The sequence below is a fragment of the Phoenix dactylifera genome, chromosome 17 (genome assembly GCF_009389715.1).
Source record: "Phoenix dactylifera cultivar Barhee BC4 chromosome 17, palm_55x_up_171113_PBpolish2nd_filt_p, whole genome shotgun sequence".
Lineage (NCBI taxonomy): Eukaryota > Viridiplantae > Streptophyta > Magnoliopsida > Arecales > Arecaceae > Phoenix > Phoenix dactylifera.
The window spans coordinates 13,463,254-13,475,299 of record NC_052408.1 but is presented as its reverse complement, the minus strand read 5'-3'; the positions used below and the strand labels follow the sequence as shown (position 1 = coordinate 13,475,299).

Here is a 12,046-nt window from a genome sequence, read left to right as displayed (position 1 = left end):
CAAACAATGATAATTTCCATACCTTGGGTCTTTATATATAGAGTGGGCTCACTTGCACTTTTTTGAAAATTGTGTTGAAGAAAATAGTTATTAATTCTACTGTACCAAGCCCTTGGAGCTTGTTTCAGTCCATACAAAGCTTTCTCCAATTTGTAAACTTTTTCTTCTTGGTCTTTTACTTCAAATCCTTGAGGTTGTTTTACATATACCTCCTCTTGCAATTTTCCATTAAGAAAAGCGGATTTCACATCAAATTGAAAAACCTGCCATTTTTTCTGAGCTGCCAGGGCTAAAACTGTTCTGATAGTATCAATTCTAGCAACAGGAGAAAAAATTTCTGAGAAATCAATACCTGGAATCTGAGCATAACCTTTGGCAACTAACCGAGCTTTATGCTTTTGCAGTGTACCATCAGCATTGAACTTGGACTTGTAGATCCATTTGAGTCCAATTACTTCTTTTTCTGGGGGTAGATCAACTAGCTTCCACGTCTTATTTTTTTCAATGGCTTGCATTTCTTCTTTCATAGCCTGAACCCATTCTGTTTTCTGTACTGCATCTTCAAAACAAGTAGGCTCAAACATAAAACATGCAAAATCAACAGATCGGTAAATATCTGAAATCCTTCGAAATTTTGGTGGAGGTGAGTCAGAATCACATCTTTCATATGCATCTGAATCATCAGAATCACTTGTATGCATATCAGAATCACTAGGTATGTTATGCAGACTAGGAGATGTAAGTGAGGTATTTTCATCAAACAATGCGGGCGGGGTGTTGACATCAGGCAAAACTTTATTACCTTCTTCCATTAGAACTATAGGAATTTCAGCCACATTAAAATTCCAAGTTCTGTTTTCATCAAAAATCACATCACGACTAATGATCATTTTTTTAGTTACAGGATCATATAGTCGATAACCTTTTGTTTCATTACTATACCCCACAAATATGCATTTAATACTTTTGTCATCTAGTTTGCTTCTTTTTTCAGTTGGAACATGAGCATATGCAACACAGCCAAATATTTTCAAATAACTCACATTAGGCTTTCTTCCATACCATGCTTCATAAGGTGTTTTACCTTGTACTGCTTTGGTGGGAAAACGGTTCAGCAAATGAACTGTAGTAGCCACAGCTTCTGCCCAGAACACCTTTGGTACAGCCTTTTCTTTTAGCATACATCTGGCTATCTCAACCACAACTCGATTTTTCCGCTCTGCTACTCCATTTTGTTGGGGAGTGTAACTTGCAGTTAATTCTCTATGGATACCTGCATTTCTGCAAAAAATAGTGAATTCTTTGGAAGTGAATTCACCCCCTCTATCAGTACGTAGAGTTTTAATAAAGCATCCACTCTCCTTTTCCACAAAAGCTTTGAAAGTTTTGAAAACAGAAAATGTGTCAGACTTTGCTTTTAAAAAATGCACCCACATCATCCTTGTGCAGTCATCTGTAAACAGTAAAAAATATTTGCTACCACCCTGTGAGGTTGTCTGCATAGGCCCACAAATATCTGCATGTACAAGTGCTAGGCACTCTTGGGCTCTCCAAGAATTCCCTGTCTGAAAAGAATTCCTATGATGTTTTCCAAACACACAGGATTCACAAATACTGCCATCATTTTGAATTTTTGGTAAGCCAACTACCATGTTTTTTTGACTCATCAGTTCTAATCCTCCATAATTCAAATGACCATATCTTTTATGCCATAAGGAAGATTCATCGGAGGCTGTAACAGTTAATGCGTGCAAGGATAATTCAGAAAACTGTAAAGGAAACATTTTATTTTTTGTTATTTTTACTTCAACTACCATTTTTCCAGTTTTCTTGTCATAAACCTCACATTTGTCATCATCAAAAATAGCAGAATAACCTTTTCTCATTAGTTGTCCAACACTAATAAGATTTTGTTTTAAACCAGGAATAAACATCACATCATGAATAAGTTTTTTACCATTCTTTGTGTCTACAGCAACTGTTCCTTTTCCTTGCACCTCCACTTCACTATTATTCCCCATCCGAACTGTGGATCTGACTGAAGTATCAATCTGTTGAAATATCTTTCTGTCACCTGTCATATGGTTACTGCATCCACTATCCAAAAACCAAACACAACTTGAACAATCATCAGCAGAGGCCAAGAAAAAAATATTTTCCTCATCTTTCTTTTCACTGCTACTCTCTTCATGGTAATTAGCTTGATTTTTGTGCCAGCAATTTTTATCAAGATGACCATATTTTTTACAGTGAGAGCAGAAAGGAACATTGGGATTTTTATTTTTGTACCAACAGTCTTTTTCAATGTGTCCAACCTTTTTGCAAAGAAAACATTGTCTAGTTTCTTTGTTACCTTCATTGAAATTCCTCTGGCTGTCATTTGATCGGCCTCGACCCCTTCCTCGAGTGCCGAATCGACCACGGCCTCTGCCGCCATTTTGACCTCTGCCATGAGATCGGTTCTCTTGAATTTTTGGTTGTTCTTTTTTCTGCTCTGTCCTCATTTGTAAAGCATGTTCTAATATTTCACCTGAAGATCTGTTAATTCTTTGTTCATGAACCAAAAGCGAGCCCATTAATTCATTCATAGACAAGGTACTTAAATCTTTAGACTCTTCAATAGCAGTAGCAACAATATCAAATTTTGTAGTCAGACTTCTCAAAATTTTTTCTATCACTGTTTGTTCTCTTAAATTTTCACCCAGAGATCTAATTTGATTTACAATAGAAGAAACTCTTGTGAAGAAATTAGTGATAGACTCAGAATCTTTCATGAAAAAAGTTTCAAACTCACGTCGAAGAATTTGAAGCTTAACAGTGATTACCTTGTCTGTTCCTTTGAATCCACTTTTTAGGATATCCCAGGCCTCTTTTGATGTTTTAGCTGACATGATGCGAGGGAACAAGGTCTCATCCATTGCTTGCTGTAGATACAAGAGCGCCTTCGCATCCTTCAGTTGGTTTTCTTTCATTTCAGTTTTCTGGTCATCTGATATTGCTGGGTCCTCAAGATTATATTCTACAAAACCATGTTCTACCAAATTCCATAGATCTTGTGAAACAAATAAAGTCCTCATTTTAACAGACCAAAACTGATAATTGTCACCTTTGAAAATAGGAAGAAGTGGACTTACACCAATACCTGCCATCCTTTTGTTTTTTTGTTTTTTTTGTCTCCCAGATCGCTTGATCTCTACTCTTTAATCAACTTTGGAGACGATCTCTTCCTTTGCTCTGACCGTTTGCACTTCTAACCTTGCTCTGATACCACTCTGTTAGAAATGGATTCACAGCACCTTGGATTGACAGAGGAAGAGAAGAAACAGAGTAAGAGAAGAGAGACGAATGATGGCAATACTTTTCTCTCGAAGGTACTCAGCCACCTAAGACTGTAGTCACCTCCTCTATTTATATTGAAAAAAAAAGGTCTACAAGGCTTTTAAAAAAAAATAACTAGAAGGATGAAATCACGGCAGAAGTTTCTGCCAAAGATTGTAACTACGCAACTATCTACCCGTTCAAGCAAAAGATCCGGTAACAGCTTGGATTTGAAATTTAAATTACACCCTACTTTTTATCAAGCATCGTGTACACCATCTCCTCGTTCTCCGTCACCTTCTTGCTGCCCAAATTGAACCAATGAAACAAAGATAATATTTTTCAGTAAAAATTCGAGGAAAAGGAGATCGAGTTGAATCGAGGAGGGGAGGATTACTCGGAGGTCAGCTTGCTGCATGTCCCGGGAAAGATCGATGGTCTTCTTGCAGAGATCAGGGATGGACGTAGATCAGGCTCCAAGAGTGGTTGGTGGAGAGGGCGGCGGCGGCTGCTTTGAGATCGCTAGCGACGCCGCGGAGGGCGGTGTGGATGGCAGGGGAGGAGGAGAGGAGGTCCGGCGGGGAGCGGGGGAGGTGGTAGGCTATGGGGATATAATTTCTCCGCTTCAAGTGCATTGGCTGGGGTTGGCTTCTATTCGACCTCCAGATGATGGCTAGCATCCCATTGTATGACCCATCAATATGGTGGTGGAGCTCGACCCGACCTCCCCTACCTCCGCTGCAAACTAGGCTCATGCATGGGTCACCAGATCGGGCATAGGTGGGGTTTGGGCCATAAATATATTATATAAATTTTGAACTTGGGCTAGGCCCGCTTGATGCAAACCAAAGTTCGGCTTGTTTAATAGACGGGCTCAAATTTTAGGCTAGGCCGGCCCATCTGGCTCAAAATCTAAGAGCAACTCTGTCCAATGGGCTAGGCGGGCCATTCCGAATTTGAATAGGTCTAATTCTGTCCTTGAGGAAACTCTTGTTGGTGTGTTGGCAATCATCAAAGAAGAGGACATCAATAGACCTATTGAGTTGAGGAAAGGGCATGATGCCTTGCTTTTCTCATTGGCACTTGTCATAGATGCTGCGATAACAGAGGACAATAGAGCATGATATGTATGTATGTATGTATGTATGTATGTATGTATGTAGATACACACACCTAATAACTATTGAGGCCATTCAAGCTGCTAGGGGTGATTGTTGCTGCATGACAGTCTCCCTTTTTGCTTTCAATGAAGGGCCGCGACGTACACCAGGAAATGAGGGCCCCGACAAGCAATGAGGAATTTATACCGTTGAGGGCTAAGCATCCCGAGAAATTGAAGTAAAATCTAAGACATTTGAATGTGGAGCATTATTATTAGTAAGTTGGTGCATTGCAACCAATTACTCATATTTTCTATGCTAGACTTGTCAGTCAATTTTATAATAAATATCTCATTTAATATGTTTCTTTAAATTTTTGTACAGTAATATCCACATTCATGATACGACCAAATTATACATAATTTTTCACATTATGAGGAAAAATAGGAACGGCATGCTTTTCCTATTTCAAAAGATTATGGACATATTTTTTACCAATAGAAATATCAAATTCGAAAATAAAAGCACAATCTCCGCTAAGAATGTAAATGTGCATGGCAATTATTTTGACTTGGCTTTGATCATATACTTAGTGCATGATCAGAGTATATCAAGGATCTCGGATATGGTCCAAAGCCAAGTACTTTGAGGTCCACTCAAAAATCACTATTGGAGACTCAATTGTTACAATTAATAACGGCTCAAAATATAAAGAAACAATCTAAGCAACCAAAGATAGATAATTTGAGGTCACAACTGAACTTAATATTAGTTAATCCAACTGAGATATTGTAGGATTTGCTCAATAACCAATCTATCTCATGGTTAGTCACAGACAACATATATATATATATATATATATATATATATATATATATATATATATATATATATATATATATATATATATATTACTTTTATGATAAAATATTTTTTTGTTGAATGTTCTGAAAATATTATTTATTTTTTGTTTATTTGTTTATTAAATGAGAGATATAGTCTATGACTTTACCCTATTGACTAATTACACATTATGTTTATTTTTGTACAGATTAATTTGGATCACAATTTTTTATATCAAGAGAATACGAAACATTTTGTTGGATTCTAGACCAATTATACTTATGGTTATTATTGGAATATTTTTATTTAGCGGGCTTCAATTTTATTATGGGGATATTACATTAGTAAATGTTGATAAAATGTGTGGATGATTGATGTCTTTGAATTATTTTTGAATTGATTTGTTATTTCATATATTCCATGATTTTAGGTTCAAATATATTGTTGGTAGATGATATTTATAAAATATGGACCTTATATTTAACAATTATATCTCATAAATATAATTTACATTGAAAACTAAAATTATTTTCTAACAACAAATTATTTTTAGCAATATAATAATTTTTATCTGTAAAAGTTGTTGAAGATAAGCTGACGAATACCAATCTCATAGTGAAAAAGGTTTTCATTATTGAAGAATACCTATTAGTGATGAATAACCTCTCATTACTAATTTAAAAAATTTTGCAACGAAAACTATTTTACAATAAATAATAAGCTATTCATGGGGAAGATATATTCATCGCCAATAATTTACAATTTGCAACAAAATATTCCATCCCTAATATCTGAGTTTGGGTGATAGCATATATATTCGTCATTAGAAGCCATCTTTTTTAATGAAAAATTTTGTTACCAAAACAATTAGCAATAAAAGTGCTTCATCATCGAAAACAACAAATTATAGAAGTATAATCAACAATATTGATTTGGTCACAAATGCTGAGTATGTTGTGATGGCTATGAATCTGGAAACAAAATAGTTTCCATCACTAGACACATTAGGTGATAAAATTTATATTTTACCAAGGAATTTATATTTTACCAACAAATTTATATTATCGCAGGCTTGTAACTAATTCCATTTTGTTCAACCTTGAAGAGCTACTTCGGGTTTGTTGCCAGCTACTACTAGTTGGGGGGACAATCAGGTTCGGTCGGATCAAAAATTTATCCACCCAAATCCAGCTTGTTTATTAAATAGATCAAAAATTTAGGCTTGAACATGACATGTTTCTTAAACAAGTAAAATAGGCTGATTCAAGTTAAATGGATTTTGAATGGATTAAAGGGATTTAAATAGGTTAAAAAATTAAGCGCATCGAGTTAAACAAGACAGAAACAGGTTAAGTAGATTTTAAACACATAAAACATATCCTAAATAGGTTCAATAGGTCAGGTTATGATCCGACCCAATTACAAAATGGGTTAAAACGGGTTAAAAGTCGAAACCTAAACCCAACGCATGTAATAAACAGGTCTATATAGGTTGACCCATTTATGGTCCAAACCTATTTATGGCAAACTCGAACATGCTTAAAGCGGATCGGTTATGAATCAGGTTGATGGGTCGGATCATAAATTATCATCCTTAACTACTAAAAAAATCTTTGCATACCACACCGCCAATTTTGCCTTTAAAAAAATAACTGCATTAGCTAAGGAACTTTGGATTCGTTGGCTTTTATTTGATTTCAGCTTGAGAGTTCCATGGTCCAGCTCAAATATTCTTGCAGCGAATGGTCACATGCACCTTGGATCATTGTTTCGGAACTCCTAACTCTACCATCCGCATAACTGCACTAAAACAAAGGATTTTCTAGCAGCCAAGGCGTCTATATTCCAAAACCCATCATTAGGTATACGCAATGTCCATAGATATAGTCAATTTTGTTTTCTTACATAAGATTTACTTAGTCAAATGACTCCTGCAGATTAATTGCTGTCTGCAAGCCGGAGCAGCAAAAAAATAATGAAAGAAAAGTTCCAGACTAAGATTTAAGCCAATTTGTAGATATGGCAAACCAATCTCTCTCAACGGTTGTTGGATGCCTTTTTCAAGTACTTGCGCTGCCTAACAATGGTTTGCAAATGAATCGTACCCACTCCTTCAAATTCTCATGGCACGAATAAGTCGTCATATGAAGGGAGTCAATTCATCTCATTGTTATTTCTTTTTCATAAACTAGCATTATATATTGCGAAGTGGTGACAAACTAATGATAAATTAGGGTTCTCCAGGAGGAGGAGATAAACTACTCCATGGTCTGCACCAACCCCATATCTGCATGGTGGACTGGATCCCAAGCTCACCTACCTACTCGTGTTATTTGTGGAGCCGGACGAAGTCACAAATTCCTTGTTTATATGAGATAAGCATTGTTTTTTGTACTTGGTCTAACGTCATGTCGCTCCACAAGGCACTGACAAGAAGCCACCTAACTCCGATGGATGATCATTTGACAGAGCCCATGCAGTGATCTGGATATATATCCATCCACCAATGCCACTTGGGCATTGTTTTTTTTTTTTGAAAGATCAAACAAAGCTCGAATATTATTTTTTTAAACAAATCCTTGTACTCAAATATTTGTTCGCACCCCAAGTCAATACTGTTGGTGGTGTCCGTTTTGGTAGTAGATAATAAGTTGCTGTCCTGTACAAAATTTTAGTGTTAAGCAACCTCCCTCAGATAGGATTTTAATCATTTTGTTTTAATTTTGGTGAATGTCGAAACGGTCGTACAGCTGCTGCATTTGTCCCTCTCGGTATTGCTAAGCACCACCATAACAAATCTAGGCCAATAAATAATCTATAGGCTCTTGTATAAAAAAATATAAAATATATAAATAAATCTATCTCATTTTATTAATTTAAGTTTTTGAGACAATTAGTGGTTTCAACATAGCATTAGAGTAGAGTTTCTGAGTTCAAATCCTGTCTTTGCACTTTTTAACTTCATTATTAAAAATTTCATATATTTGGCTCATCCATTAAAAGAAAAATTCGGTCTACATCTTGGAGGAAATTTTAGATGCATTCACTTAATTAGGGATAATCTGATCGACCAAATATATCAAATGTCAAACTATATTTAAACAACATATTATCCAAGCTCAAACACTTGAGATTACGCCACGTAAAAGTTGAATATAAAAGCTCTTTTGCTTCCAATCATTTGGTGTGAAGTCTCGAGAGATAGGATGACGACCTCCTATGGGAACGAAGTTAGGGTGTGAAACAGACATTTTTGATAACCAGCTAGCTTTCGAAAACCCGGCAACCACTCTGGTACTGGAGATGACTTTCAAAATTGTCCAAATTCCACCATGGGATATGTGTCTAGTACGCCTATTTTGCCGTGCTCAGCAGGCCAAACATCCATTCGATTACAGATAATATGTCAAAGTCCGGATGTTTTGGATATATTTAACCATTCTATGCTAACATTCATCCACAAACCTAACACCATCTACATTATTTTACCTAACTAATGTTGAAAGAACATCTACTGGGTCAGCATCACTGAATAAAGAGCAATGACATGGCAACTCGGGAAAATCACTCAAAACAGTCACTCTACGAACTCGATTTCACCATACGATATACGGGCTTTCACTTGGTGCAAACTTCATTTGATAGGGTGGAAAATTTTTTTGCACCATTTTGAAGTTTGGTGGAGCTTTATTGCACCATTCACTTTGCCTTATTTCGCAGCACATTTCAATATGCCATGTCAAAGAGAGCAATGGAGATGCACTACGTACAGGAGCTGTTAGGCTTCTTGACATTTTGAGTCACATTTCCAAGTTACTAAAGCATTTTGCCGTTGCTCAAGTAATTCCGCATGGCATCACTAAGATTATTTAAACGTTAACAAACACAACAACTTAGGTTTATTATTAAATCATACCCAGTAATAAGACAAACAGCTGCGTCTTGACATCATTTTCGAAGCATGCTTTAAGATATAAGCATTTTTCTTGTCCACCAAATTCAAATAAAGAAATAAAATAGCATACCAACCTCCTACCAACCTCAACTCGCCCGTCTTACCGATTCCCTACATCCGACTCGGCCGAGGGGTTCCCATGGCCCTGGCCATCTCCCTCAATACGTACTTCTGAATCTTCCCCGTTGATGTCTTCGGAAGTTCCGGCTTGAGCACCACCGTCTTCGGCGCCATGTAGTGAGGCATCCTCTCCCGGCACCAAGCAATCACCTCCGCCTCCGTCGGCGGCGCCAACACCCCTTCCTTCATGCTAACAAACGCGCACGTGGTCTCCCCCCAGTACTCGTCCGGCCGCGCCACCACCGCCGCCTCGTTCACCGCCGGGTGGTCATATAGCACCGACTCCACCTCCACCGAGCTCACATTCTCCCCGCCGCTTATGATCACGTCCTTGGATCGGTCCTTGATCTCCACGTACCCGTCCGCATGCATGACCCCTACGTCGCCAGTGTAGAACCACCCGTCCGGCCGCACTGCCCGCTTAGTCCCCACCTCGTCTTTTAAGTAACCAAGCATCACGTACCCGCCACGGAGAACTATCTCCCCCATTGTAGCACCGTCTCGCCGGACGCTCTGGCCGGTGGCGCCGTCGATGACGTCGAAATCTGTCATTGCCAAAGTTCGAACCCCTTGTCGCGCTTTTAGTCTGGCCCGTTCCGCCGGCGGCAGCCGGTCCCATTCCGCCTTCCACGCGCAGAACAACGCCGTTCCGCCCGTCTCGGTGAGCCCGTACCCGTGGCTAACAGAGAAGCCGAGCGCCTCCACTCGGTGGAGCACCGCTGCTGGTGGCGGAGCGCCGGCGGTCAAGATCTGGACCGGGCCGGGGAGGGGCTTGCGGGCGGAGTCCGGGACGTTGGCGAGCATGTTGAGGACGATGGGGGCGCAGCACATATGGGTGACGCGGTGGGTGGCGATGGCGGCGTAGATGGTGGCGGCGTCGAAGCGGCGGAGGCAGACGTTGGTGCCCCCGGCGGCAGCGATGCCCCAGGGGTAGCTCCAGCCGTTGGCGTGGAACATGGGGAGGGTCCAGAGATAGACCGGTTGCTTGGGAACCGACCACTCGATGAGGGAGTCGACGGTGACGATGTAAAGGCCGCGATGGCAGTGGACGACGCCTTTAGGGGCGGAGGTGGTGCCGGACGTGTAGTTGAGAACCATGGGGTCCCACTCGCTCTTGGGGCGGACCCAGTTGAACTCCGGGTCGCCCATCTCGATCAATTTCTCATAGGTGAGGCCGCCATCGCCGACGGCGGAAAGGTCGGAGGTTTTGCCGTTCTCCTCGTAGGGGTCTTCGATGGGGACCACTCGGGGGAGTTGGTGGGAGTGGGGAAGGAGGCGGAGGGCGTCGCGGAGGAGGGGGAGGGACAGGGGATCGACGAAGACGAGTTTGGAACCGCCGTGGTGGAGGAGGACGGAGATGGTGCGGGCGTCGAGGCGGATGTTGATGGTGTTGAGGACGGCGCCGCTCATGGGGACGCCGAAGTGCATCTCGTACATGGCCGGCACGTTCGGGGCCAGCACCGAGACCTGAAAAAAGATCATACTTTTAGCAGCCAGATCGAATTTTAATTTGAGCAGAGATTATGATCGATGGAGAGAAAATTTAGAATCCGTTTCTGGATGGGAATGGGATTGGATGGGAGCCATACGACGTCGCCGCGGGAGATGCCGAGGGAGGAGAGGGAGGAGGCGAGGCGGAGGCAGCGTCGGAGGGTCTGGGACCAGGTGAAGACGGTGCGGTTGTAGATGACGGAAGGGCAGTCACCGTAGACAGTGGCGGTGCGCTCGAGGAAGCCCAGAGGAGTCAGCGGGCAGCTGTTGGCGGCGTTGGGCCTCATCCGGTCCATGGCGTCGTCTCCGTCTATGTTCTCCGTCTCAGAGAGAGAGAGAGTGGCGGGAGAAGGAGAGTTGGCCAGGCTTTTAATAACCACGGAGCTTTTTTTTTTATAGCAAATAGTGGCCACGAGATTTGACTTTGACAAGTAAAAACGCTCTGCCAACGAACTCTCTTTGCGTTTACCAAAAAAAAAAGTTATGCCAGTGGGCCGTTGGTGAGAAGCAATAGTTATAATTCTTGGTGAAACCTCTTTTCCCCCCTCGTTTGGTTCAGTATAAATTGGCTGAGCGAGGGAATACTCCCTCCCTCCCTCCCTCCCTGGCATCATTTTTCTCGGAGTTTAAATATTTATATAATACTCCGGCGCCATAGTCCAAGCACACCGAGACGAAAAATGTCATAAAATTATGTTCAGTTCCAACAGACCAAATAAGCGTAAGAGTCTTGTATCAAAAAAAAAAAAAAAAAACCCCGAAAGAGCCGTGTACAAAATATTAAGGATTCTTTTGATTTGCGAGCAAAAGAAGAAAAAAAAATCTAGCCAATAAAAAAATAAAAAAATATTTTCATTTGGTTAGAATTTTTTTAAAAAATAGTATTTTTATAGAAATAAATGTTTTTTTTGCTAAAATGGAGGTATCATACAAAACGCGTACGGATACAATCAAAAAAGTCAAAAAAAAGTACATTCCAGAGCGCACAAGGCAGCTCCATCTCCCCCACCCAAAGGTGATCCCCTGAAAGGTTAGCGACAAACAACGCCACCCAATCGGCCGCCCCATTGGCCTCGCGAAATACATGCTGCGCCTGAATACTCATCCCACCACAAATCATAGCCCGGATATCCCTCAGCAGCGGATGGTAGTCGCCGACGCCCCCCCCCCCCAGCGGCCTGCTGGATCCAACTAATGATCGTCATAGAATCCCCCTCCA

General features: G+C 40.7%; 1 protein-coding gene across 1 annotated transcript; it reads right to left on the bottom strand.

Annotated features, from left to right (window-relative positions):
- Positions 1 to 9,137: 9,137 nt before the first annotated feature.
- On the bottom strand, positions 9,138 to 11,192 carry LOC103716968 (probable acyl-activating enzyme 5, peroxisomal). Its single transcript, XM_008805191.4, has 2 exons — positions 10,926 to 11,192; positions 9,138 to 10,803 (listed from the first exon to the last, which is right to left on the bottom strand). The coding sequence occupies exons 1-2, from the start codon at positions 11,121 to 11,123 to the stop codon at positions 9,328 to 9,330; spliced, it is 1,674 nt and encodes a 557-aa protein (XP_008803413.1). The 5' UTR covers positions 11,124 to 11,192; the 3' UTR covers positions 9,138 to 9,327.
- Positions 11,193 to 12,046: the final 854 nt, after the last annotated feature.

Excerpts from the sequence above, each read along its gene's own strand:
- LOC103716968 (XM_008805191.4), bottom strand. The coding sequence starts at position 11,123 with ATGGACCGGATGAGGCCCAACGCCGCCAACAGCTGCCCGCTGACTCCT. Across the intron at positions 10,804-10,925 it reads GCATCTCCCGCGGCGACGTC|GTCTCGGTGCTGGCCCCGAA; the intron begins GTATGGCTCCCA and ends ATCTTTTTTCAG.